Source organism: Diceros bicornis, chromosome 18 (genome assembly GCF_020826845.1).
Source record: "Diceros bicornis minor isolate mBicDic1 chromosome 18, mDicBic1.mat.cur, whole genome shotgun sequence".
Taxonomy (NCBI): Eukaryota; Metazoa; Chordata; class Mammalia; order Perissodactyla; family Rhinocerotidae; genus Diceros; species Diceros bicornis.
Genome location: NC_080757.1, coordinates 26,834,230 through 26,859,819, shown reverse-complemented (window position 1 = coordinate 26,859,819; position 25,590 = coordinate 26,834,230). Strand labels below are relative to the sequence as shown.

At 35.6% G+C, this 25,590-nt stretch overlaps 1 protein-coding gene across 7 annotated transcripts in view; it reads right to left on the bottom strand.

Moving 5' to 3' along the window:
* The window catches only part of BCAS3 (BCAS3 microtubule associated cell migration factor), a 559,119-nt gene that overhangs the window by 314,701 nt on the left and 218,828 nt on the right, over nucleotides 1-25,590 (bottom strand). For all 7 annotated transcript variants that reach the window (XM_058560481.1, XM_058560485.1, XM_058560483.1 and 4 more), the window contains exon 15: nucleotides 24,243-24,507. In XM_058560481.1, the coding sequence (XP_058416464.1) occupies nucleotides 24,243-24,507 (265 nt within the window). The remainder of the gene's footprint in view (nucleotides 1-24,242; nucleotides 24,508-25,590) is intronic.

Here is a 25,590-nt window from a genome sequence, read left to right as displayed (position 1 = left end):
GCCATCCTCGTGGGTGTGAAGTGGTATTTCATTGTAGTTTTGATTTGCATTTCCCTAATGACTAGTGATGTTAAACATCTTTTTCATGTGCATTTTAGTAATTTGTATATCTTCTTTGGAGAAATGTCTATCCAAAACCTTTGCCCGTTTAAAAATTGGGTTGTCTTTTTATTGTTCAGTCATAAGAGTTAATTATATTCTCTGGATACAAGTCTCTTACCAAACACGATTTGCAAATCTTTTCTCCCATTCCACGTGCTGTCTTTTCACTTTCTTCGTGGTGTGCTTTGAAGCATAAAAGTTTTTAATTTTGATGAAGTCGAATTTATTGATTTTTTCATTAGTTGCTTCTGCTTTTGTTGTTATATCTGAGAGACCATTCCCTAATCCAAGGACACAAAGATTTACGCCTATGTTTTCTTCTAAGAGTTTTATATTTTTAGCTCTGACATTTAAGTCTCTGATCCATTTTTAATTAATTTTTATAAATGGTGTAAAGTAGGGGTTTGACTTCATTCTTTTGAATGTTGGATATCCACTTGTTTCAGCACCATTTGTTGAAAAGACTATTCTTTCCCATGTCAATGGATTGTCCCAGCCCCCTTGTTGAAAATCAAATGACTACAAATGTAAGGATTTATGGATCTTATTCTCAAATTTTAAAAGTTCTTTATATAATCTAGATATAAGTCTTTTGTAAGATGTACAATCTTCTAATACTTTCTAACATCCTGTGACTTGTCTTTATATTCTCTTACAGATCTTTGAACAAGCAAAGATTGTTTTTCATAAAGTCCACGTTTGTTTTGTACACATGGTGTTGAACTGATGAACTACTGATGAACTATTTGCCTAAACTGAGGTCACAAAAAAGTCAATCTAAAAATTTTTAAGTTTTATATCTTACATTTATATACGTGATTTGTATCATTTAAATGATATGATATAGTTAATTTTTTGTAAGGTATGAGATGTGACTTTTAAAAAATATAATAATGAAATGAAATGAAACAAATGAAAGCAAATAAAACAAAAATCTCTAAAGTTTAGCTGAAGTTTACCACAACCTGACAAATACGAGTTTAGGATTTTCTGTTTGTTTTTTAACCAGTGCCCTCAAAATATTACTTATAACGTCTATTACTCCACTACTGTGATACTTGAAGCCCGAGGCAAGGTCAGATCCATGATCTCTTTCATTTTTTCCATTTAACTGATATACTGGCCTAATGACAAATTTTGAGCTAAATTTTGTTGAGCTGAAGTGTTATGCCAATTTGTCTGCTTTCCTAACATAAACAGAAATCACATATAGTCACGGAAAAGAAACAGGCTAGAATATCAGAAGGGAACATACTATATTCTGGAGCAGAAGAACCCACTTGGACATTTCTTATTTCTTTTTTTTCTTTTAATTTTTTAATTTATTATTTATTTTTCCCCCAAAGCCCCAGTAGATAGTTGTATGTCACAGCTGCACATCCTTCTAGTTGCTGTATGTGGGACGCAGCCTCAGCATGGCCGGAGAAGCGGTGCATCGGTGAGCGCCCGGGATCCGGGCCCGGGCCGCCAGCCGTGGAGTGCGCGCTCTTAACCGCTAAGCCACGGGGCCGGCCCTATTATTTCTATATTATTTGGTGTCACTATCTTGCAGCCTACAGCTACAAAATTCAAATAAGTTACAAGTCTCACAGAGAGAAGAGTATGAAATATAAAGGTGAAAATTATTATTACATTATCAAAGTCCTCTTTAGGTATAAGCCACATGGAATTAGAAAATGTAGATCATTTTACTTGGTTCTGAATTTCCACAATGTTTTGAAATGCTGTCATATTGAGAACTAGGTTCCTAAACAGTTGATGACTTCTAAAATAGACATTACACAAACCCCTGACCAAATACACACAGAACTCACTGAAGACGATACTTTAAATTTCAAAACTCTTACAACCCGTTTAGTCATCTATTTTCAAGGAAAAATAATAATTGCGAGGCATCTCTGTCACAGTAAATAATAGTTTTGCAGAGGGACAAAAGATAGCAAAATAATAGAGAGAAATCATATTGAATTCCTTTTCTTTCTAAAGACAGTCAGTGGTTTGTTGCCCTTCTTTGATGGGTTGTTATAGCCAACAAAACGTGCTGCTTCCACCTACACCTTGTCAGTATCTGCCAAAACGCCAGCTGGGATTTTGATAGGGAATGCACTGAATCTGTAGGTCAGTTTAGGTAGTAGTGCCATCTCAACAATATTCAGTCTTCCAAGCCAAAAACATGGGATGTCTTTCTACTTATTTAGGTATTCTTTAATTTCTTTGAATATTGTTTTGTAGATTTTAGGGTACAAGTTTTACATATTTTTGGTTACATTTATTCCTATTTTATTCTTTTTGATGCAACTTGTAAATAGAATTGTTTTCTTAATTTCACTTTTCAGATTGTTCATTGCTAGTGTAGAGAAATACAATTAATTTTTGTACATTGACCTTGTATCCTATAACCTTGTTGAACTTGTTTCTTACCTCTAATAGTTTCTTTTAGATTCCTCAGGATTTTCTATATACACGATGTCATCCTCAAAGAAGAGAGGTTTACTTCTTCCTTTCCAGTCCAGATGCCTTCTATTTCTTTTATTGCCTAATAGCCCTGGTTACAATTTCTAATACAATATTGAACAGAAGTGGCAAGAGCAGACTATGATTCATTTTGAGTTAATTTTTGTATATGGAGTGAGGTATGAGTTAAGGTTCATTGTGCTCATTGCTTTGAAAATGGTTGTCCACTTGTTTCATCACCATTTGCTAAAAAGATTATCCTTTCTCCATTGAATTGCCTTTCCACCTTTGTCAAAAATCAATTGACCATATATGTGTGGGTCTATTTACAAATTCTGTTCCATTGATCCATGTGGCTATCCTTTCACCAATATCACACTTGCTTGATTACTGTAGGTTTATAGTCTTTCTTAGTAATTCATGCACTTACACAGAAACTTTATAAAAATTCACCACATTTTCTATGTTATAAAAATGAATCCAGTGTTTATAAGCCAACAACTCTTCCATACAGAAAACACTTTATTTACTCAGTGTTATTTTCAAATCATTGTTCTCGAATTTTCATAAAAAGTATCTGCCCCAGTTATACAGTTAGCAATAAATATGGTATTTTATAAATAACAGAAACAGTAAACACATATAATTTTTTTACTAATTTGAATTAAGACGACAAATTTATATAGAAAACAAAAGAATCCCCCTCAAAAAGGTCCTAACTAATATCTTATTTCTAAAAGACATCCTGAAAGACATTCACTCTTAAAATAGCATGGATTCAGAAGAGAGGGAGAACTACCACACCATATCTAACGGTAGTTTCAGAGGTAGTGAAAAGGTAAGAGGTTCCTTTTAAAAAATCATTACAAGATGAAGGTATCTTCAGAATTAGGATCAGGGCTTAACGAAATGCGACTTCTTTCTTGGATACAAATCTATGAAATTATCAAGTTAAATACTTATAAATGTCTCTTTAGAAAAATAAGGAGAAAGATAAGAAATTCACACAAATAAAATAAATATTTATCTTTCTATCCCCCCAATTTCCAAATCAGAATCCACATTACAGTTAAGTGAAGCAACCCACACCCAGTGTAGGGATAACAAAAGACAAGATTCAGAATGTGCACAAAATGCGTTAGGCCTTTTAATAAACTATACAATAATATCTATACTCACACAACATAGAACCTTATAGGTAGCATGAAGAGTAGAATTCCATTACAATATTTGATATTTGTGGAGGAATAACAGAAAAACTGTTAAGTCATTCAAAGTGATTTATTATGACACTCTTAAGACCAACTTAGATGTAAATAGTTGCAAGACTCACCATTACACAACTATGGTAATACTAATTTGGATCTGAAATCAGACCACAACATTAAATATGTCACAAGCTAATGAAATTCAAGGACTGTGTATAACACACACATTTCATAACTAGTGGTCAAATATTTGTTGAGTGCCTTAGCCTAAGATTACACATTGTGAGGACTGAATTCTCTGTTATCATGAAGTTTATAGTCAAATATGCGTGAAACTGGAATAATTAAGTGCTAATTGCCTAATACTAAAGATAAGTACACATAGGATCAACTATTTGAAGAAGAGATCATGGAGCAGATGGGACATGACCTAGGCTTTGAAAGATGGGCAAAATATGGGTAAGCGTATCAGAGAAGAAATATTCTGAGCATGAAGGATAACATGAAGAGCAGATGGTATAAAAGAATGCCACATAAGTGAGCAACAGAAAAGAATCTCTAACTAGAGGACAGGGTTATAATTGAAAGCAGTAGGAAGATGAAATGATTTCATTTTTAGAAGAACCTTTCAAATGAGGCAGAGGAGTAGGAACTTAGGTAAGTTCTTCAGTAAGGGAACCGTACAGATTTTGAGATCACTGAACTTTACAGATAGGATGAGTGGCCTAGAAAAATGAAGTAATGTACTGAGAAGCTCTAACTCTTGTGGTTTAGCCATGACTTAAAACCCTTCACTGGCTCACCAGGATAAAGGACCACCTCAGAATAGCATACAAGGAACTTCAGACCTATCTCTCTCAGCCTGCTACTGTATTATCAAGCAACACCCAAGTGTTTATGGGCTTTTACTCTTGGTGTCGGTGTTGATGATGCAGCCTCTGAAACCCACCCCATTTGAAAGAGTCAAGTTGGGTAGATTTTATGTTCATAAGAATAGGGGAAGTGTCTGTCTTATATTTTACTGGTTATGGTAAGCAATTTATAAAAATAGCTTTAAGGAGGGCGCTGGCCCCATGGCCTAGTGGTTAAGTTCAGTGGGCTCTGCTTCAGCGGCCCAGGTTCGAGAGTTCAGATCCCGGATGCGGACCTACACCACTCATCAGCCATGCTGTGGTGGCGACCCACATACAAAATAGAGGTAGACTGCCACAGATGTTAGCTCATGGCTAATCTTCCTCAAGCAAAAAAAAAAGAGGAAAATTGGCAATGGACATTAGCTCAGGGCAAATCTTCCTCAGCAAAAAAATAGTTTTAATGAAAGAATAAATGTGTTAATAAAATGGTCAACAATCACACAGCTCAGGAAGACAAATTCAGACAGAAAGCTACTAACTCTGGTAATCTTCAATAGGATAATTTCAGTAAAGAGGTGGAAAAGTCAGATAGAAAGGGATAAGTAAAGGGAACATTGATAGGGAATGATCAAGGTAATAGATATAGAACACAGCTTTAAGGATTTTGGAGCTGAAAAGAAGACATTAACAAGATGAGATACTGTACCAAACAAAGGTTTCATTCAACATTCACTCTTTCACTTCACACTTTTTGAGCCTTACTGGTATGAGGCCCTGTTCTAGTCCTGGATGAATAAGCCCAAGGGACTCCTAAAGAGTTCATAACATAATGAGACAAAAAGATATATAAACAAACAATTTGAAATGGGAGAAAACATTCTTATAAAGGTATCTGCAAAATGTCTCAGGAACAAAAAGGAAGGAAACATTTTTATTACTGTTGTTGAGAGGGACAACGTAAAAAGGGAGATAAGGTATACAAATTTTGAGCATAGAGGAAGGAACTTGTATCTTCTTACCCTTACTTTTCTAACAGAAAATAAAGGATAAGATGAGAGATGTGTGAACAATTATATCAGGAGTTAGTAAAATGAGGGAACTAGCTTAGACAAGAAATTTCATTAGCTGACAAATGATCTACATGTAAAAAATATACATTAAAAAACACCAAATTTTAAAATGAAAGTTCATACTCAATAAATCAAATGCACAAAAATAGTATAATGATCCTTTCTTCTCTTTTCTATTGTTCAAAGTCTTTGGTTAAAAATGATTTTTCACTATCTCTTGTGTCATGGATTTTCTTTGAAAATGCAGCTAGAATTTAACAAACCTCCAGATTTATCCTCCACAAAAACTAGAGAGTCCTCGAGTAGGGGTAATGTCTTACTAATCGTTGACAGCTCAATAAATGTTTGCTGAATGAATGAAGGAAATATATTTTTTCCCACATCCAGGAAGTACAGGAAAATATTGCCCTATGATCTATAGAAAAAAATTAATTTTGGAGGGGACTCAAAGTACTTCAGAAGATAGCCAGATGCTGGAATCCATGGCTTTCACTATTCTGCTTAGTCTCATGTTGACTAGGCCGGGAGACTAGACTTGATAACTCTAAGAATAGATCTTAAGACACTTCCTTTTGGTCATATTAAGCCTGAATTTCCAAGCCAGACTTTTCATTAAGCCTGAAGCCTCTTAATATAACGAGGTTCAGCAGGAAGACACGCAGTATCCCAAGTCTTGGAGATGGATTAATTCTGTCCCTCTATTTTATGCTTCAATTTCCCTTTGGAGAGGGACAGTAGCACTATTTCTTTGCTCTCTACTTCTCAGGCATATATATATCATACATCATATGATATCATATATATGACAGTAACAGTAAAATTAAAAATTTCTGAGATCAATGAAGAGTCACTACATAAATGCTACATGTCACCTTCACTAACTGTTCTCTACTCTTCTCTTTTTTCTTTATTGTATGAGCATAATAAAAATAGCAGAGGCTGCTTAATTGCAGTTTTGGTAGTGGGCTTCGTAAAACCTTAAAATACATGTAATATTTCACACACCACTATACTTTCAAATTCCAGCTGGGACAAGACCTGTAAGTGACAAATGCCACGAGAATGGATATTCTCACAGTATTTCTGGCACATCCAAACAGAGGAAGTCCCAAAAATCTCATGAGAAAATAAGCTCTTCTAAGACTCTCATCCCAGTTTTTTGGGCTTACTCTATGTAGATAAACTTCCATAAGCCTTCGAGCTTTTGAGTCTTTATCCAAATCCACGAGAGCTTTGATCCTTTAGAGGTTTACCAGTCCCCAAGATAGATGGAGTTCTCTTGGGGGAAAAATTCCCAAGTTCCAATAAAATGTTTTCTCAATAAATTAAAGCAGGAATTGTATTTGGGAATAGAAAATCATTTAAAAATCAGCATTTATAAAACATCCCTTGATGTTTAAAGCTAAGATATTTTGTTTTGTTTTCAGTTGCTTATTTGTTTACAGTTATTATTGTTTTTAATGTTACAATACAAAGCACTAAACCAGAATGGTTCACATTGGGGTTTAACCACTGACTTTCTGTGTTTACTTGAATTAGTTTGCATTTTTGAAAAAAGGAATTATGAAAACAACCTCATGTGCTCTTTTTTTTTCTTCTACCTTTTGGATGAAGAATACCCGCAGGTACCTTATACTTTGGGGGAAAGGAACTCTCAAGCTCCATATTAACACAGTATCACTGTCTGTGTGAGTGGTTGACATGATACAATCTGTTTACTAAAAGTTTTTCTAACTTCAAAATGGCATCTTATCATTTATGCATTGTCCCAAAGTATGTTTTCCCAGACATTCTATACTATAAAAACACAGAGGAAAAATGGATTAAGTTGAGGATAAAAGTAAAGAGAGAAAATAACAATGGGCTTTGTTGCTGCACTGGAGGAACAGCTTGTCAGGTCACTTTGCACAGAGGCATATTCCCAAACCAGTCATCATTAACGGACTCACTTCCACAGGAAAAAAAAAAAAGACAGAGTCTGAAAACTCCGGACAAAAGAAATCCCTGCAGACAAAGTAAAAACAAATTAAAAGACCCATTATAAAACACAGATGCTACAAGGAAAATAAACTTTCCAAGATTTACTGGGCTTTGACAAACTTGAACATTTGTGGAAAAGACATCAGCAACAACTCCCAGGTAATGTGGCTGCAAAGCTAGACTCCTTTCTGTTTTATCTTTACCCTCTCTGCAGAAGCTGCCAGGTTGGTATTCTTAGCTTCTGAATGCAGTGATGTGAGAACATGTGAATGTGGCAAACTGCCAGCTACAAGAAATTTCTGAAGCCAGCAAGATCCTGAAATTGTTGATCATTTCAGATTATGCTAACTATTAAAGTTAACATCAGTGTATCTGTGTGTATGCATGCATTTCTTCTTAAATGCAAACAAGAAGAGGAAAAATAAGACACAAATGTAATTATGTCTCCTCCTCCCCCTTTAAAAAATTTCCCTATCCTACTATACTGTGAATCAAGGGGAATAAAAGTAATTAAAATAACATCAAGCAATCAAGGGATCAGAACTGTAGATCAGAAAGTATCTTAAGACAGTATTAATCAGTGAGAAAGAGAAAATTTTTTATTATAAGTTTCTAGAAGCACAAACTACAGATTGTTGCTAACGGGGGTCAAAGGAAGATTCTAGGAACAGAAGGTATAAGAAACTAACAACTATAATGGAATACGGTGGACCAAATGGAGCGTTTAGAGGATAAAGGAGCATTGTCTTTTGTTTTCAGTACGGATGCAGGGATAAATGAAAAAACGGCAAAGATTCATTTGTAAAAAACCAAAAGGACGCCAAGCAGTGCTGACAGTGCCCTATAGAGGAGCACTGTTATTAGAAGGTCTGCATTATCCTCTTACTTTTTGATCCTTATCGTGGACGCAGGCCTTATTCACTTTAGGCACTCCATTTTTCTGAAGGTTTACAATAGAAACCTGCCTATACATTAGACTCCTACCATAGTATCAAATTCTGTTCTCATCACTTCTCCCACATGTTTCCATAAGATCCACTCTGGGATCTTGTCAGTGTCCTTGCTCTGCTACTATTTTGAACATTTACATTCTGAAATTGGATTAACGAGGCACACCTAAAGCCAATGTTGATGTGACAACCTGGCACTCCTGAGAAGCCAATTCTATAGGAAAAGTCCTATCCCCAAATATCCCATTATTGTTGTCCACTTTCCAACAATTTCCCTGCTCTAAGACCTCATGCAGACGTTCTAGTCCCTACATCGTATCTTTCCAAAGTAAAAACCGGGTAATGAGTTAGTATGAGGCTTTTTTTGTGCTTTTTGCTTTCCACAGAAGACCAAAACTTTTGGTCTGCTTTTAATATCCTGCTGTGAAATTGACAGGAATAAAAATTCAAAATATACCAATGAGTTAACTAAGTTAACTCTGGAGTTAAAAAGCTCCCGACTTCTTGACTGTCAAAAAGAGTACAATGGTAGCTTGTTTTGAAACAATCACTGGAAATCTGGGCTCTGAAAGTTAAAAATACTGCTTAGCTCTTGCTTGCCATCTAATTTAACATTAAAGCTTTCTCAGCCAAACACTCGATAATTATTTAATCAAAACCAAATAAAATCCTTTCAGAATAAAAAGTATCCTGTGCAAATGAGAAAATTTCCTGAATGTGGGTTGTTTTTGGTTGGGATGAGAGTCTCTATTTCTCTCTCTCTCTTTCTCTCTCTCTTTTTTCCCTTTCCTAGATGAGAATGACAAGCTTCCCAGCTGCAGTTCCAGGATTTTCACCCTCCTTTTTGACCTTTTCTCAGGCGTATTCCAGTATAATCTGTAATCTACTCAAGTAGGAAGAGGAAACAGCAGTACCCTGGTGAGAAACAGCGCCTTCTGACCCCCATACCAAACTGGGCGGAAGCAATGCCTGTTCACAGGAGCCAAGGAGAGTAGAACACACATTTAAAAGAAAATGAATAATATATACATATTTTTTAAAAGACTGTTAACACAACAACCAAACAGTTTAGGTGACAAAAGTTCAAGACAGAAAGAGTTCAAGGACAATTCTGACTGAGCACTGACTTGTTTCTCCCTATAACTTTTTTTGAAAGCGATAGATGGTGAAGTAAAAATACTGCAAACCTTTCTGCATTTCAAGCAAAAACACTTGTTGCTTTTTCAAGTAAACAGTTCACGGCACCATAGACATTACTATAGGTACTTTGGGGAGGGTAGGAAGGTAGGAAGATAAGAGACATCTCCCACAAAATCGACTTGAAAACAAGAATCCAATCTTTTTTTTGCAAGATGGGATTGAGGTTTTTAATGACGTTGTCATCACTTCTTTCCACTACACACCAACTAGCCTGCATGGAGCTTTGCACTGGGGCTTATTAAATGTCAGTTGAATAGTAACTTCACATTCTGGAGAATTGAAACTGCACTCATTATTAAGTAATTATTTATAAATTTATATATTTATTTATTTACTAAATTTATAAATAATTAAACAATTTGCAGGGTGAAAAGGAAAATTTTCTTTTCTAGTCTGAATACATTTTCACTAGTTAATTTTACTTTATGTGCTCACAACTATTACATGTAAATATGAGTATTTTGCTTTCCTTAAATCTAAAATAAACTCAATAAATTTAGAAAGTTTATACACAAAAATTAAGAGTCAAAAGGAACTAACTGTTGCTAAAACTATATATAGGGCAAGGGCAGCCTGCATTACTCTAAAAGGATACTAAAGTGGGCTTAGAACAAGGAGCCTTGGGATGCAAAAATAAGCCTAGAAAGGGAGATGAGATCAAGAGTTAGAAACAACATTTGTAAGATGCAAGAATACAGACGGGGGAAAACATAAGAAACACATCCGAAAAGTTTCAGAGATAAAAGGTGTATGGGGACAGGCAATGAAATATATTGTAGGAAAATCTTTTAGCTACATTTCCTCTCCACTATACTTGTGGCACAATTTAGTCTCGATCACACAGCCAACCCAAATTTATAAAATAAATTTAAAAAATCTCCCCCCATAAGTGGGAAGTTTATTACCTTAGTTTATTATTCTTAGAGCACTCCAAGATTTGGGATGAAGAAAATTTATAAGAGCTGGAATTCTTAATATTTAAGAAATTTTAGCAATTTTTAATTAATTTTAAATATTAGGATTGTAGTTTGCCACTCTTGTTTAAAATCAAACAAAACAGTAAATAGACCATATTTAACACTAGCAGGGACAAAGCAAATTCTTTATATAAATAAGAAGAATAAAAGAAAAACATCTTGGGCCTTTTACTTTAAGATGCAAGTTATTCCTAAATCTAACATAGTTAAGCACCCTCAAAATTTCCCAGTATTCGGAATCGTGCTCAGAAGTTTGGGACTAAGTGCTCAGAAGTAAAGACTTTTAACCCTACTGAAAAATCCCCAGAATTAAAAACCCCATAGTCTAGCATCATTTAGACCAAATTTGGGATTAAATGAGCTTCCCAAAGTATAAATAAATCTTCATTGAAATTCTTTTTTGAAAATGCTCTATACCCATATCTCCCATGCTTATCTCACAATGCATTTTGTATCATGTCAACAGAGCAAACAGAAGCACTTCACTGTTCAAGGAAAAATATATGGAAACTTATGTGCATCATTCAACAAGTACAACTTTATTACTTAAACTGTTGAACATATACGATGTGGAAGAATTAGAAGCTGGTTTTGAAATAAAAACAAACACTGTAACAAGATAAAATATTAAATATATTGCAAGATTTAAGGTGTTTTTTTTTAGACTTAGAAGACTCAAAATGATTTAATTTGACATTTACAGAACTTGTCTTTTTCAAATATATTGAACATTGTATACTTAAGGAAAAATTAAATATTAAAATCAAAGTATTTTCTGTTGAATAACAACTATAGTAGCAAAATGTAAGCAACTTTCCTAATAATTGAAAAGATATAAACCAAAATAGCAATAGCAAAGATGCCCTTCTCCCCACAACCTCCTTCCCGCTACCCTACCCCCACCCCACGGAAGCCTTCCTTCTTTTTACCCATGACTGTTAAGGATATTTTCTGGCTCTATTTCAGCATCATGACTCAGGTCATGAGAAGTGTCAAAGATGCATTTCCTTCAGATGGGAAAGAGCAACAGATTTTAACAACCATACAAAGATGGGAGTACAGTGCAAAAAGGCCAAATCAGCATTTTTGACAGCAGGAAAGATAAAACCTTTTATATTCACATATATTTTATTTCCAGCTTAAAAACATTTAAATATCTTTCTATCAAAATATGCTTACATGTTCTGCTCAAGTAGAAAACAGGAAACCCATAACCAATTTAGCTGCCTAAATTATCAACAATTTGTGAAAGAGAATTGTTCACCAAAAAAAAGAAATCAAAGCACACCATATAAATACTAATAAATAGTTCAAGTCCTTGTCTTCTAAACTTATTTTTCCAAAAGCAAAACCATGAATTTACTTGTGTACGTTAAAAACTCCTCTGACAGAAAGTCCTTGAAAGTGAGAACCACAAAGAGGAGTGATACCATGACCACATCTGGGCACCTGGGAAATGATGACTCTACTTCCTTCCCTGTAATTCTTCTGTCTTAGCAAAAACACTTTTTCTTAATCAGCTGCATCATTGCCAGAACACCATATTCATTTATCAGTACTGTCTTTTTATATTTTCTCTCATCCATGATTTTATCAAATGTGGACACATTTCAATCCACTCCAAAATTAGACAAGAGTGAAATATTATTGAACATTTATTAAGCGTTCTTTACTAAGGATGGTTCTGAACACTGCAAATGGAATGACCTGTCTCTTCAGAAGCTGCCAACAACAATGCCCACATTAATTCCACTCTATCCATTCTGAGATAGTTTCACTCTTGTGCCTCATTCTAGCTTCAATTTTCTCACCTGCAAAAACACATCATCCAATGTTAATAACTCTTTCAATGAACCTTAAATCCCTTTCCTTTTCTCATCCTCCTCCAAATTTTAAAAGTCATCTTACGCTAAGAACCATAATCGTTTCTATTTCTCAGTAAGTGTAGCCCTGGCACAGCCCTGACCCCACTGTCCTAACTCTTTTGTAGTTTACAAAATATGATTCAGCACCCAGAGTTTTACTTTCTGCTCAGATTTTAAGTTTAAGACTACTCATGGCTGCTACTCCCAAGTTTGATAATTTGTAAATCTGTTTATTTGGGTCAGTCAATCAGATCCTGGTCATTATGTATCCTAAGAAACCTAATTCCTACTCTCTTTTCCCTCTCCAATTTTTCTAAAACCAAATTTTGAAAAAATATCTCAATGGAACCTGACCAGAATTTTCTTCCATAATTATAAAAGTACTTACTCACTGGAAAAGTAAGGCAATGGTAACATGCAAATAGATAATGCCAAATCCTCTGGTTGTTATTCTAATCACTAGACTAAAATAACGTAACTTCTTCAACTCCCTGAAAACTAACTTCTAAGTTTATTGCCAGAAAGTCTCTAACACCTCAACCCCACTCCGAACGGAGGATTGCTTTATGGGGAAACTGTGAAAAGATCTACAAATAGTACCGATTAGGGGTACCCTAATAAAATATCCAGTCCCCCCGATGGACTAGTGGAACCTACAAGCTAGTATGACTACTCATGCGCAAAGAGCTTCCAATGAGTTCCTCAGCACAGGTTTGTTGATTTGCGAATAAAAATGAAATAAATTAATAAATAATAAAAATTTTAAACAAAATAAAAATAAGAATGATCAGCCAAAGATTCATAGACATTCAGGTCAGTATTTTGGTTTAATCAGTCTGAGACTGGGCCTCGGCATCAGTTTTTTCATCTACCCAGGTAAATTATAATGTACAATCAGGGTCAAGAACCACTGCTCTAATATGAAAGATAATGATCACAACAAAAAAACTGAAAGAGGAATTCAGAAGAAATAGAGATAATGCAAGGAGCAAAAAAATTCTTCAAACATTATAACTCTCTCTCAAAGAGATAAACAATATTACATCTACAAAATAAGAAAAAATGTGCTAATGAAAGAAACATTCAGAGAAAAGGATATTAAAAACACGTTGCAGAAATAAAAATGCAATAAGAAGGTTAGAAGATAAAGCCAGAGATACTCTCAATAAAGAAAAACAAGAAGACAAAAGAGATAGAAAGTTAGGGGTTCAATGTAAGAGATCCATTATCCAACACGATTTCCAGAAAGGGGCAAAAAAGAAAACAGTAAGGAAGAAACTATGAAGAACTAAAAGAAGAAGCCTCTGGGGAATGACAGCTGAGAGTGGGGAAGAGCAGGGCAGGAGAGTGCCACTTTTCAGGGGTATTATTTGACTTTTATAATAAATGCATGTATTACTTTGATTAAAAAAATATATTAAATAGGTAAACAAAAACAATAAAGCTCCAATGAATGTTAACAGAAAAGAGAAGCAGAGATGAACTATAAGCCCTAATGCCTCAATAGTGGAGTTTAATTACTCTAGTCCCATAAAGTACAGAGATAAGTCCTTGAATAGCAATATATAGAGAATCAAAGCAAGGAATTTTTAAAACATACAGACACTACTTGCTCAAATGATTAACTAAAAAATTTGCCTTCATTCAACTACCTAAACTCATTCATAGGAGCGAGGTATCTGGATGGAGTACTAAAAATGGATATTAATTGATTGTAATGTATTTAAAAAGTCCTATTCTCTAAGAAGACTTTGAGGAATAAATCATGGAAAACATAATAAAAAGGAAGGTGGGTTATTATAAGATCTTATAAGACATCAACATCCATTGTACACCAGGTTCATGCCAGGGTTGCCATAATTACAATCATATGAAAGTTTAGAAAAGATCGCCCTCTAGAGTCATGTCTTATCAACCATTTAAAAACAAAACTATTGAAACCAGGGGTCTATGATTTGCCAAAGTGAAAAATATAGAGAAAATACAAAATATTTCATGAGCAGTAAAAAGCAAACCAAGAAATTCTGAGTTTCAATTGCTAACTACCTTATCTGGCCTTCATGTTAAGGGAAAACTTTCAGAGAGAAAAAAAATATGGCATATTCCAAATGAAATAGACAAAAAGATAAAATATTCAAATACAGTGTCATCAGTTTTTATAGCACGAAATTTTAAAGTATAATTTAGAGACAATATAATAATTTTTAAATACACTCCACAGGCAATTTTATTTTCCTCAAAAACCGTGCTATCTGAAACTTTCTCTCAATTTTGCTGTGAACCTAAAACTGCTCTATAAAATAAAGTCTATTAAAAAATTATGCTATCTTTAGTTAATAGGTGGTTTCTTAAATTGGTGCTTCTGAAATGAAAGCACCTTGTTTTCCGGAAGGTGTTAATCATGAGGAGCCTCTTTTCAACCCACTCTCCCTCAAGAGCTCATCTGGCTCTCTCTGAGAAACAATGAAAATATTTAAAATGCGTATGATTTTGGTGCATAGTAAATGTCAAAACTACCATAATGTCATAGCAACATTTTTAAAAGGATGATAAAAAAAAACTTACACGAAAAAATTCACTAGGAAAACTTTATTAGATTTGAAAATAACAAATTAGAAACAAAACTTCATCTGAACTAAAACAATCAAGCACGTATAACCAGTAAAAACCCAGGTACTACACTAAGACGGCCTAAAAGAAGATTTTTATCCATTTAACGTGTGTGTGTGTGTGTGTGTGTATATATATATATACTCTATGTCATATGAGGCAGAAAATTTAAAGCAGAGCTACAGTGCACGATTGATTTTTCTTGGCAAAAATTAAAACATACAAATGGAAACTTTAATCCACAAGTAAACAGTGATGTGGAAAGAGAAGTCAAGAAACATCACATTATTATTGATTGTCTTAAGTAGGTGAAACTATATAAGGCTGAAATGTGTGGTTGCTTTGTATTTACAATTGTGATGTGGTCTGTATCAAGAAAACTACTGATCAAGAAAAGTAAGTCATTACAATAAACCATCAAATGACGGCTATAAACAGAGTCTCAGAGTGGTAAAAAGAATGCATCACACAGATGCTAAGAAGAAAAGTGATGCTGCCAGTTATTTAAAAGCACTTTACTAAAATATGGAGGCTTCAAGTCCAAGAAATCAGAGGCCCACTCCAAAGGTCTCAGAGTCTCATCAACTACTTCCATTTGGAAGAAATAGCATCTGGAATTCAGATGCCAAAAGTTGTGACTCAAAGATGACCCCCTTCCTGAAGACCAATGAGTTAACAGGAAAGCAGACACTTCCAGGAACTCTGGAGAACTGTAGAAGTGAATCAAAAATCCCTCTGTTAATTCAATGGAAATAGCAGGAAAAAACTAAACTCCTTAAACGCCCTATCACACAGTGAATGCCATATCCTTGAACCTAAATTGGAAAACTAATTTGCAAAATAAAGAAATGCAAAGGCTCAAGAATAGGTGGACTAACTTACCAAACTATATTTCCTCGTGTACAATAATAAAATGAGCAAAAACAGATGAAAAAGTACTACTACCTTCACTTTCAGTTTTGTGTTGCTGTCTCCGTTCATTTCAGAAGTCAATTTACCAATACTCAGTTCAATAATGCTATAAAACCCTTTACACAATAAGCTCACAATTATATTTCCTTCACTCATTATCCAGTGAATTATTCATTTATTCTGTTTCTGGATAAAAAGCACTATACAAAAATATGAAAAATGAATCAGTCCTACATAACTCCTCAATAATAAACAGTATCAAGAATGATACTAATCACAGCCGCCAATCTTTCAAAGATTAATTGGTATGTGCCAAACTCTATTCGAAGTGCTTTGATCCTCACAGTAACTCTCTAAGGTAGGTAATATTATTATCCCCATTTTACAGATAGAAAATTAAGGCACAGGAAGATTAAGTAATTTGTCTAAGATTACAGAGTTAGGAAGTCATGGAGCATAGATTCTACCACAGGTAGTCGGACTCCAGGTCCTCTAACAGCCTCTCCAAGCAAGTTACAGCTTAGTCATGGAGATCACCAAAAATAATAGGTAGAAAGTAGTAAGCACTAAGTACAGACAAAGAGCACACAGAAGGAGGAAATACATAAAGTTTGACACTATATGTTAAGAGGCAGGAAACATATCATAAGCCAAGAGAAGCTGAGCTTGAAGGATGCATTCAACGTGTACCTGAAGAAATAAGCGGAAAGCAATTCAGGCGTAGGAACAAGGTGTTGAACCTGGAAAGCAAAGGCAAGTAACTGAATTTGCTTAGGGCATAAATAATAGTGGAAGAAACGGTTTCTTTGTTCAGCAAAAATTTACTAACTGGTAAAAGGAATCCCTGTTCTCCCAGAGGACGATTTTCCCACCTTTGCCTTTCTCCTCAAAGCTCCCAATACCTGCAACCATCTTCAATTCCTATTTCCATGAGAAAACAGAAGCGATCTCCTCTTTCCCCTTTAACTTTGCCACATTTCCCTGCTCCCCTTTACATCAATGATCCTTGAAAGACTTGTCAATACTAATCTCCAATTTCTCTCTTCCTGTTCTTATTAAAACCCACTCCTAACAGGCCCCAACCATTCCACCAAAACTGCTCTTATCAAAGTCACATGTCTTCTACATTATTAAATTTGATGGTATTCTATCTTTTTCTCAGGCTTTATCTTAATTGACCTATCAGCAGAATTTAACACATTAATCACTTCCTTTTCTCAGAAAAAAATTTCTTCATTTGGCTGCCTAGGATTTCTTTTCCCTTCTATGTCAACTGGCTCCTTAATGTTGAAGGGCCCCAGGGCTCAGGCCTGGGACCTGTTCATCTTCTCTCTCTTTTTTTTTTTTGTTGTGAGGAAGATCAGCTCGGAGCTAACATCCAGGCCAATCCTCCTCTTTCTGCTGAGGAAGATCGGCCCTGAGCTAACATCTATTGCCAATCCTCCTCCTTTCTTCCCCTTTTTCTCCCCAAAGCCCCAGTAGATAGCTGTATGTCGTAGTTGCATATCCTGCTAGTTGCTGTATGTGGGACGCTGCCTCAGCATGGCCGGACAAGTGGTGCGTCGGTTTGCGCCCGGGATCCGAACCCGGGCTGCCAGTAGCAGAGCGCACGCACTTAACCGCCAAGCGCACTTAACAGCCAAGCCACAGGGCTGGCCCCAATCCTCCTCTTTTTTGCTGAGGAAGATTGGCCCTGGGCTAACATCCGTGCCCATCTTCCTCTACTTTATATGTGACGCTGCCACAGCATGGCTTGACAAGCAGTGCGTCAGTGCACACTGTCACAGGATCCTGTCACAGGATCTGAACCTGTGAACCCCGAGCCGCTGAAATGGAGTACGCGCACTTAACCACTATGCCACCTGGCCGGCCCCCATCTTCTCTTTTTTTAATACTAGGTAATCTCATCCAGCTTTTGGCTTTACTATGCCTTCCAAACATCTATCCTCAGCCTAGTCCTTTCAACTGAACTCCAGACTCATAAAACCAACTTCCTCCTTAATATCACCAGGAGGTCAAAGACACATCTTACACTAAACATGTCCAAAACTCCTGATCCTGTCCCTATCCCCAAACCCGCTTTAACCCTGTGCTCCTTATTTCATTTGATGGAGACCCCACCCTTCCAGCTGCTCAGGCCAAATGCCTGACTAGTCACCCTGACTCCTCTCTTCTCTCATACTTGACATAAAATATACCAGAAATCCTGATATCCCTACCATGAAAACGTATCAAGAATCCAATTTCTATTCACCATATCCACTATAAACAATTCGGTCCAAGTCTTGTCTTCTCTCACCTAGATTTCTGCAATATTCTCCTAACTGGTCTCACTACGCTTCTACCCTTGTCAACCTACAGACTGTGCATTCTCAGTACAGATCTCCATTTCTCTCCTGCTGAAAACACAGCTCTCTACGCTTCTACCCTTGTCAACCTACACACTGTGCATTCTCAGTACAGATCTCCATTCCTCTCCTGCTGAAAACACAGTCTTATTATGTCACTCTTATTCTCGAAACTCTCCACAGCTTCTCCATCCCACTCTGAGTATAAGTCAAAGGCTGACACGACCTGGCCACATGTCCTCTCTGACCTCATCTTCCACCATGTACCCTGCAAGCCGTGCTTCAGCCACACTGGCCTCCCTTCCCTTCTCTGAACAAACCCAGGCACATTCTTAGCTCAGGGAGTTCACACTCGCTGTTCCTTCTGCCTAGAACATGTTCCTCAGATGTCTGCATGACTTTCTCCCACACTTCCATCAGATCTTTGTTCAAATGTCATCATCTCAGTAAGGCCTGCAGGAAGCATTCTAATTTCAAATTGCAATCTTCTCCAGGCAATCTCTATTCCCTTTCCATCCTTTATTTTTCTCCATAGCACTAAAACTATCTCTCTATCTCTCTATCTATCCTGTTTATCATTCATACCACTCTACTAGAAAGTCAGCTCCATGAGAACAGGGAGGATTTCCTGTTTTGCTCACTGCTATACTCCTAGAGCTCAAGAACAGTGCCTGGAAATAGTGAACACTAATTAATAGTTGTTGAATAAATGAATGTATCTTACAGAAGTTAAAATGAAAAGCAATGTTACCATGAATGAAAAGCTATTCATTCCGACAAGTAATAATTTAAATCTAAATTGTTTTTATTAGAAGAACTTCTAAAGATGTTTGAAAACTTTGGCTCAAAGCGTGAGAGTCTATATTTTACCAAATACTATGTGAGGTGCCAAGATACAAATAGAAATAACAAAAAGCCTCTGTCTTCATGGAGGTCAATCTAATGGGAGACAAAGGCATGTCAGTGAACAATTAACATATTATAATGAAAGTATGTTCAGAGGGCCAATATCAAGGCTGATACAGATGACACAACATCAAGAGATGATTAAGAGAGGCTTAAGAGATGAAGTGAGGGGCTGGCCCAGTAGCCTAGTGGTTAAGTTTGTGTGCTGCGCTTCAGCGGCCTAGGGATTGCAGGTTCGGATCCTGGGCGCAGACCTACCCATCGCTTGTCGAGCCATGCTGTGGCAGGCATCCCACATATAAAGTAGAGGAAGACTGGCACATATGTTGGCCCAGGGCCAATCTTCCTCAGCAAAAAGAGGAGGATTAGCAACAGATGTTAGCTCAAGGCTAATCTTCCTCACAAAAGAAAAGAGAGAGAGAGATGAAGTGATATTTTTATCTAGATCATAATGAAGTAGAGTTTTAGTAGGCATTCAAGGGGGTAACAATTATTTCAAGTAGAGAAAAGTATGCAAAAAGGAAAGGTACCACGAAATGAATTTATGTGGCATATGCAGGCAAGGGTACAGACATCTAGGTGTGGTGAGACAGGAAGCTGGAAATAAAATGGGACCTTCTCTAACATTCTCAAAGTATGGCGAGACACAAAGATTTTAAGTAGAAAAGTGGAAAATCATATTTATAGGTAACAAGGGAAATGCTTGTGATAGTAAAAAAAAAAAAAAAGGCTGCAGGCTATTGAAACAGATGAAGTAAGAAACGATGATCAGGGGTTCTTCATCATTTTTGTGTCATGCACTACTTGAATAGTCTGGGAAAGCCTGTGGACTCTTTCTCAGAATAATGCTTATAAATGCATGGAATAAAATATGTAGAATTACAAAGGAAACCTAATATTTTGAAGTACAGTTATCAATATACTTTAAAAATTAAGTTCTGCTATAGTAATATATGTAATAAATACTAAAATCAGTATTATTAAATAATAATATATAGTTTCAAAGCAATGACAAATATAAACAAATATTTCAAAATATATTTCAGTAATTCAAAACACTTCAAGACATATATATTTCACACAGATGTGACTGAAAACATATGCATTTTTATTGGTGACAATGTCACAAGTACTGCTAACATTACTGTTGTGTGTCGTCTATAATTTCTTAAATTTTTGGTTAGAGGATAGTAAACCTAAGATGTAATTTTTTTCCTATTCATGTTTATGGATCTTAAATTAAGAATCCTTCACATAGACTAAGGTGCAGGCAACGAGATCGGAAATGAAAGAGATATTTACAGAGAATATATTTCAAATAAATAAACATCCTCTGTTAGGTAAAAAAAAAAAAAAGGCGAATAGATAAAATAATCCTAACCTAAACTGGATTGACTCCAGAGAGTAAAAAGGAAATATCCCTATATCAACTGTTATTTAACAGTTTCCTTTACTTTGCTAAAAAGAGCACAGACAAACAACGGTAATACCGCCAAAGCATGATTCATTTTCAAGATGAATCCCTCCCTGTTCAAAGGTTTACATTGTTTTTGACCAGCATCAGACTGTTTATCCACACAAACTGTAAATACATCATTTTTAGAACTAACCAACAACAATGCCCATTTTGTTTTGACATGTAAGATCCAAAAAGAAGATGAAGAAAAATGACCAGTGCTCTAATGGCCGCGCTTTAAAAATGAGAAAAACTACACAGTGTAATGGGGTGAAATTCCAACATAATAAAGTTTTAACATGTTATCAGGAGGAAAATGCCTCCTGAAATTCCTTGCTTTCAAAGGGAATGTTAAGTACAACAGCATTGTCAAACAGTCTATAATCTCCTCTCTCAGATATCTTCTGTTAGCTTTGTGAAAAAATATGAAGAGAGCTGTGAAGCAATGAAGCTGAGAGAAAATAGTATATTTTGACTCAGAAATCAAGTATTGCTCTTCAACTATTTGTTGTTTTACAAATGACAAATCCTTAATTGATTGGCATTTTACACCCATTAGCAAAAATATATTGAAAGGTAACTGTTCAGTCATTTAATATCTGTTGCTTTCCTTGGAGTAGAAGACACACGAAGGCAGAGATGACCTTAATATTTTGTGCACATTATGCCCAAAGCCTAGCACAGAACCTGATATGTGGTATGCTTAATACAGAAGGAAAACTAAGAAGAAAAAAGAAGCTCAAAAGAATACTCTCTGAAGATGTATAAACAGAAGGACTATAAATCTTTCCTAATTTTTCTACTAGTACATCTGGTTCTCTGGTCAACCTAGCTGCCCCACATGCACTCTGAATCTCTCTCCATGAAGTGTTTGGTGAAATTTAAGTTAAGAAAAATATTCAACGCAAACACAAAGGTCCTCAAAGAACCTATACCACCACCTAATTATGTGACAAAATATTTACACCTAAAATGTAAGCACTTATTTCTGAAGTAAAATTTCTTGCAAATGACTGAAAATATGAATATCTCATAGCTCTCTAAACATTTTTTTTAATTCTAAATACTTTTTTAAATGACTGTTTTCACTTAGGACTAGTTCTAAAAGATTTTCATCCTTGAAGATCATGGGTCACTAGTTAAGTTAAATATACATGAATAACAACTGTTCTCATAAAAATAATAGGGTCAAAGCATAAAGCATCATCTAAGGAGAAAACAGAGGTCCTGAATTTTTTTTTTCCCCCTGAGGAAGATTCACCATGAGCTAACATCTGTTGCCAATCTTCCTCCTTTAGCTCAAGGAAGATTCGCCCCGAGCTAACATCTTTGCCAATCTTCCTCTATTTTTTGTATGTGGGTCACCACCACAGCATGGCCAATGAGTGGTGTAGGTCAGCACCCAGGATCCAAACCTGTGAACCTGGGCAGCCAAAGTGGAGTGTGCCAAACCCAACCACCAGGCCATGCGGCCGCCCCTCAAATTTTTTTGAGTTACAGAATTTCTCCCCAGGATTCCATTTACCTGTCTACTTTTTCAATCTATCTTAAAACTTCCTACAGAAAATATATATCTAGAATGGATTAGGTATTACAAAATAATATGTGTTCAAGCAGAAGCTAAAACAAATAAGGATAGGTATATAGCCAAAAGAATTGCAGAGAGGTATTCAAGCAAATACTTGTACATACATGTTCATAACAGCACCATTCACAATAGCTAAAAGGTTGAAACAACCAAATGTCCATCAATGGATGAAGGGATAAAAAACTGTAGTATATATATACAATGGAATATTATTCAGCCATAAAAAGGAATGAAGTACTGATACACGCTGTACCTCAAAAACATTATACTACACAAAAGAAGCCAGAAACAAAAAGTCACATATTTTATGATTGCAGTTATATGATATATCCATAACAGGTAAATCCATAGAGATGGAAAGCAGATTGGTGGTTGCTAAGGGTGTGGGGAAAGAGAAATGGGAAGTAACTGCTTAAAGAATATGCAGTTGTCTTTTGGGGTAAAGAAAATGTTTTTGGAACTAGACAGAAACGGTGGCTGCACAATATTGTGCATGTACTAAATGCCACTAAATTGTTAACATTTAAATGGTTAATTTTATGTTATATGAATTTCAGATCAATTAAATAAATAAGGATTGTTTTCTGGAGTAACCATAATCTCTCTCTATAAAATTCTCTATGCTTAAAAACCTAAATTGGTCATCTGTCAGGGAGAATCTGCAATGTTCTAGAAGAAGTGTCATCTGACGTCAACAAATATTTTCTGTCATTCTGATGGGAATGAAATGGTACAACCACTCTGGTATAACCCACCAAGGTCAAGATTTGCATACATTATAACTCAGCATTTCCACTCAAAAATGAGTACACATTTGCACCAAGAAACAAGTACAAAAATTTTCATCGCATCATTATACACAATAACCCCACACTGGAAATCACTCAAATATACATCAACAGTAGTAGAAAGGATAAATAAGTAGAAGCATATTTGTCAAATGGAATACGTAAGAGAAATGGAAATAAATGAAGTAAACCTACAGAGAACATGAATTAATCTCACAAACATAATGTTAAAGAAGCTGAATATACCACAATATACTCCATAATTCCATCTATATACATACAACAGTGCTTAAGGATAACTTACCTAAGAGTAAAACTATTTTTAAAAAGTAAGGAAGTGATTATCATAAAAGCCAGAATCATGGTTTACTTTTACGGGAAAGGGGAACGAAAGGGGACTTCTGGTAATGTTTCATTTATTGGTTAGGGTGATGGTTACATGACTATTTGCTGTAAGATAAATTATTGAGCTATATGTTTATTTTGTTTTGTTTTTCCTGCAACATATTCATAGAAATCCCACAGAGATATATTTTAAAATAAAATGCAAATGCTGCTCTAAAATACATATGACTCATGACTATTTTCTCCAACAGTGAATATTTCTTAATAAACTACAGTACTGACTCTGATTTAAGACAGAGTTTTCTGGAAAAGACCTATAGATATGAGATTCAATCTCTAAATTTATGAAAATAGTCTTGAACTTCATATTCCTCATATATGACACAAAGTATCCCTTATATATTGAAAAAGTTAGGGAGTTAAAGTAGCATGGTAAAGATCACCATTACCATATTGACTTCAATTTATTAAATAATATAAAAAATTAATAATGTCCCCAAATGAGCCTAAGATCTTGTCTTTGCATGAACAGATTAGAAAAATGGTTTTATTTTATCCCAGATCTCAAAAGTTAAGTATAAGGGGAAGAAGGATTATACAGTTCAGTAGAGAGAGAGAATCAGGTTTACCATGTAAAGGTGATCCAGAAGGGCTGCTTGATAGACCTGGAACAGGGCTACAGCGACCTCCTTGCTTAGACGTCAGTTCTTGTTCAATCTCTTCCAGCCCAGCACTTTTCTGGAAACGGCTCATACGATTCACAACTCGTGGTGACAAGTGTGTTCGAACACAAGGCTGGCCACCATAAGGATTGATTGGGAAAACATGGGAAGTCCCCCGGAGTGTACTGACCACAACCCAGCGACAGTCATGGCTGAAGCAGATGTCTTGTACCTAGAAATGAGATACGGAAAAACACAGAAATGATTGATACTATTTGGATTTCTCTAAGAGCATCACACACATATCACCAAATGTGAATAGAAATTCACATTTGGTTATGCTTGCCTCATAACCAAATTTATCTAAGGTCAGGTTATAAATAAAAAATTTTATTCTACAGATGAGTTTCATGGTGAATACTAATAAAAACTCCATATAAGGCATTTGGTAAGATTTAGAGTAGGGAATTCTGTCCCTTGCTGCATAGAATGCCAAGTCAGAAAACGGGACCTAGGCAGTTTCACCCTATACAGCTATAAGAGAAGATATATAAGCCAGCTTTATTTCTCTAAATGAATTTGCCTTCTAAAAAGCATAGAATAATAAAAATAAAAAATACATTATACAATGTAGGTGAAGTTATTGATCCAATCATTCACTTAACAAATATTCACTGGATACCATGCTAATAAGCACTAGGAACAAAGAGGTGAATAAGAACTAATCCTTGGGCTCACAGCCTAACAGGAGGAAAAGACATGTAAGAAATTTGTGAAAACATAATACATAAAAGTGAAATAACTGTCTTATGCATAAGGCACAGTGGTAACAAAAAGGAAGAAAAATATGAAATCACTTATGAGAGGTAAAAAGGAGATGGTAAAGGTGAAGGGTTAGGAGTGGCCCAAAAAACATTATCTATATAGGCCCGGATTCTGGAATTGAGGTTTTTTTTTTTTTTTTTAAGATTTTATTTATTTTTTTATTTTTTCCCCCCAAAGCCCCAGTAGATAGTTGTATGTCATAGCTGCACATCCTTCTAGTTGCTGTATGTGGGACGCGGCCTCAGCATGGCCGGAGAAGCGGTGCGTCGGTGCACGCCCGGGATCCGAACCCGGGCCGCCAGCAGCGGAGAGCCCGCACTTAACCGCTAAGCCATGGGGCCGGCCCTGGAATTGAGTTTTGAAGTAGAATATACTTACAAAGAAAGAAGAGAAAGACATTCTAATTTAGATATATTCAAATATTCCATTTTAGATATAAATGCATAGATAGATAGAAATGATGGGCAAGTAGTTCAGTATGTTAGACACA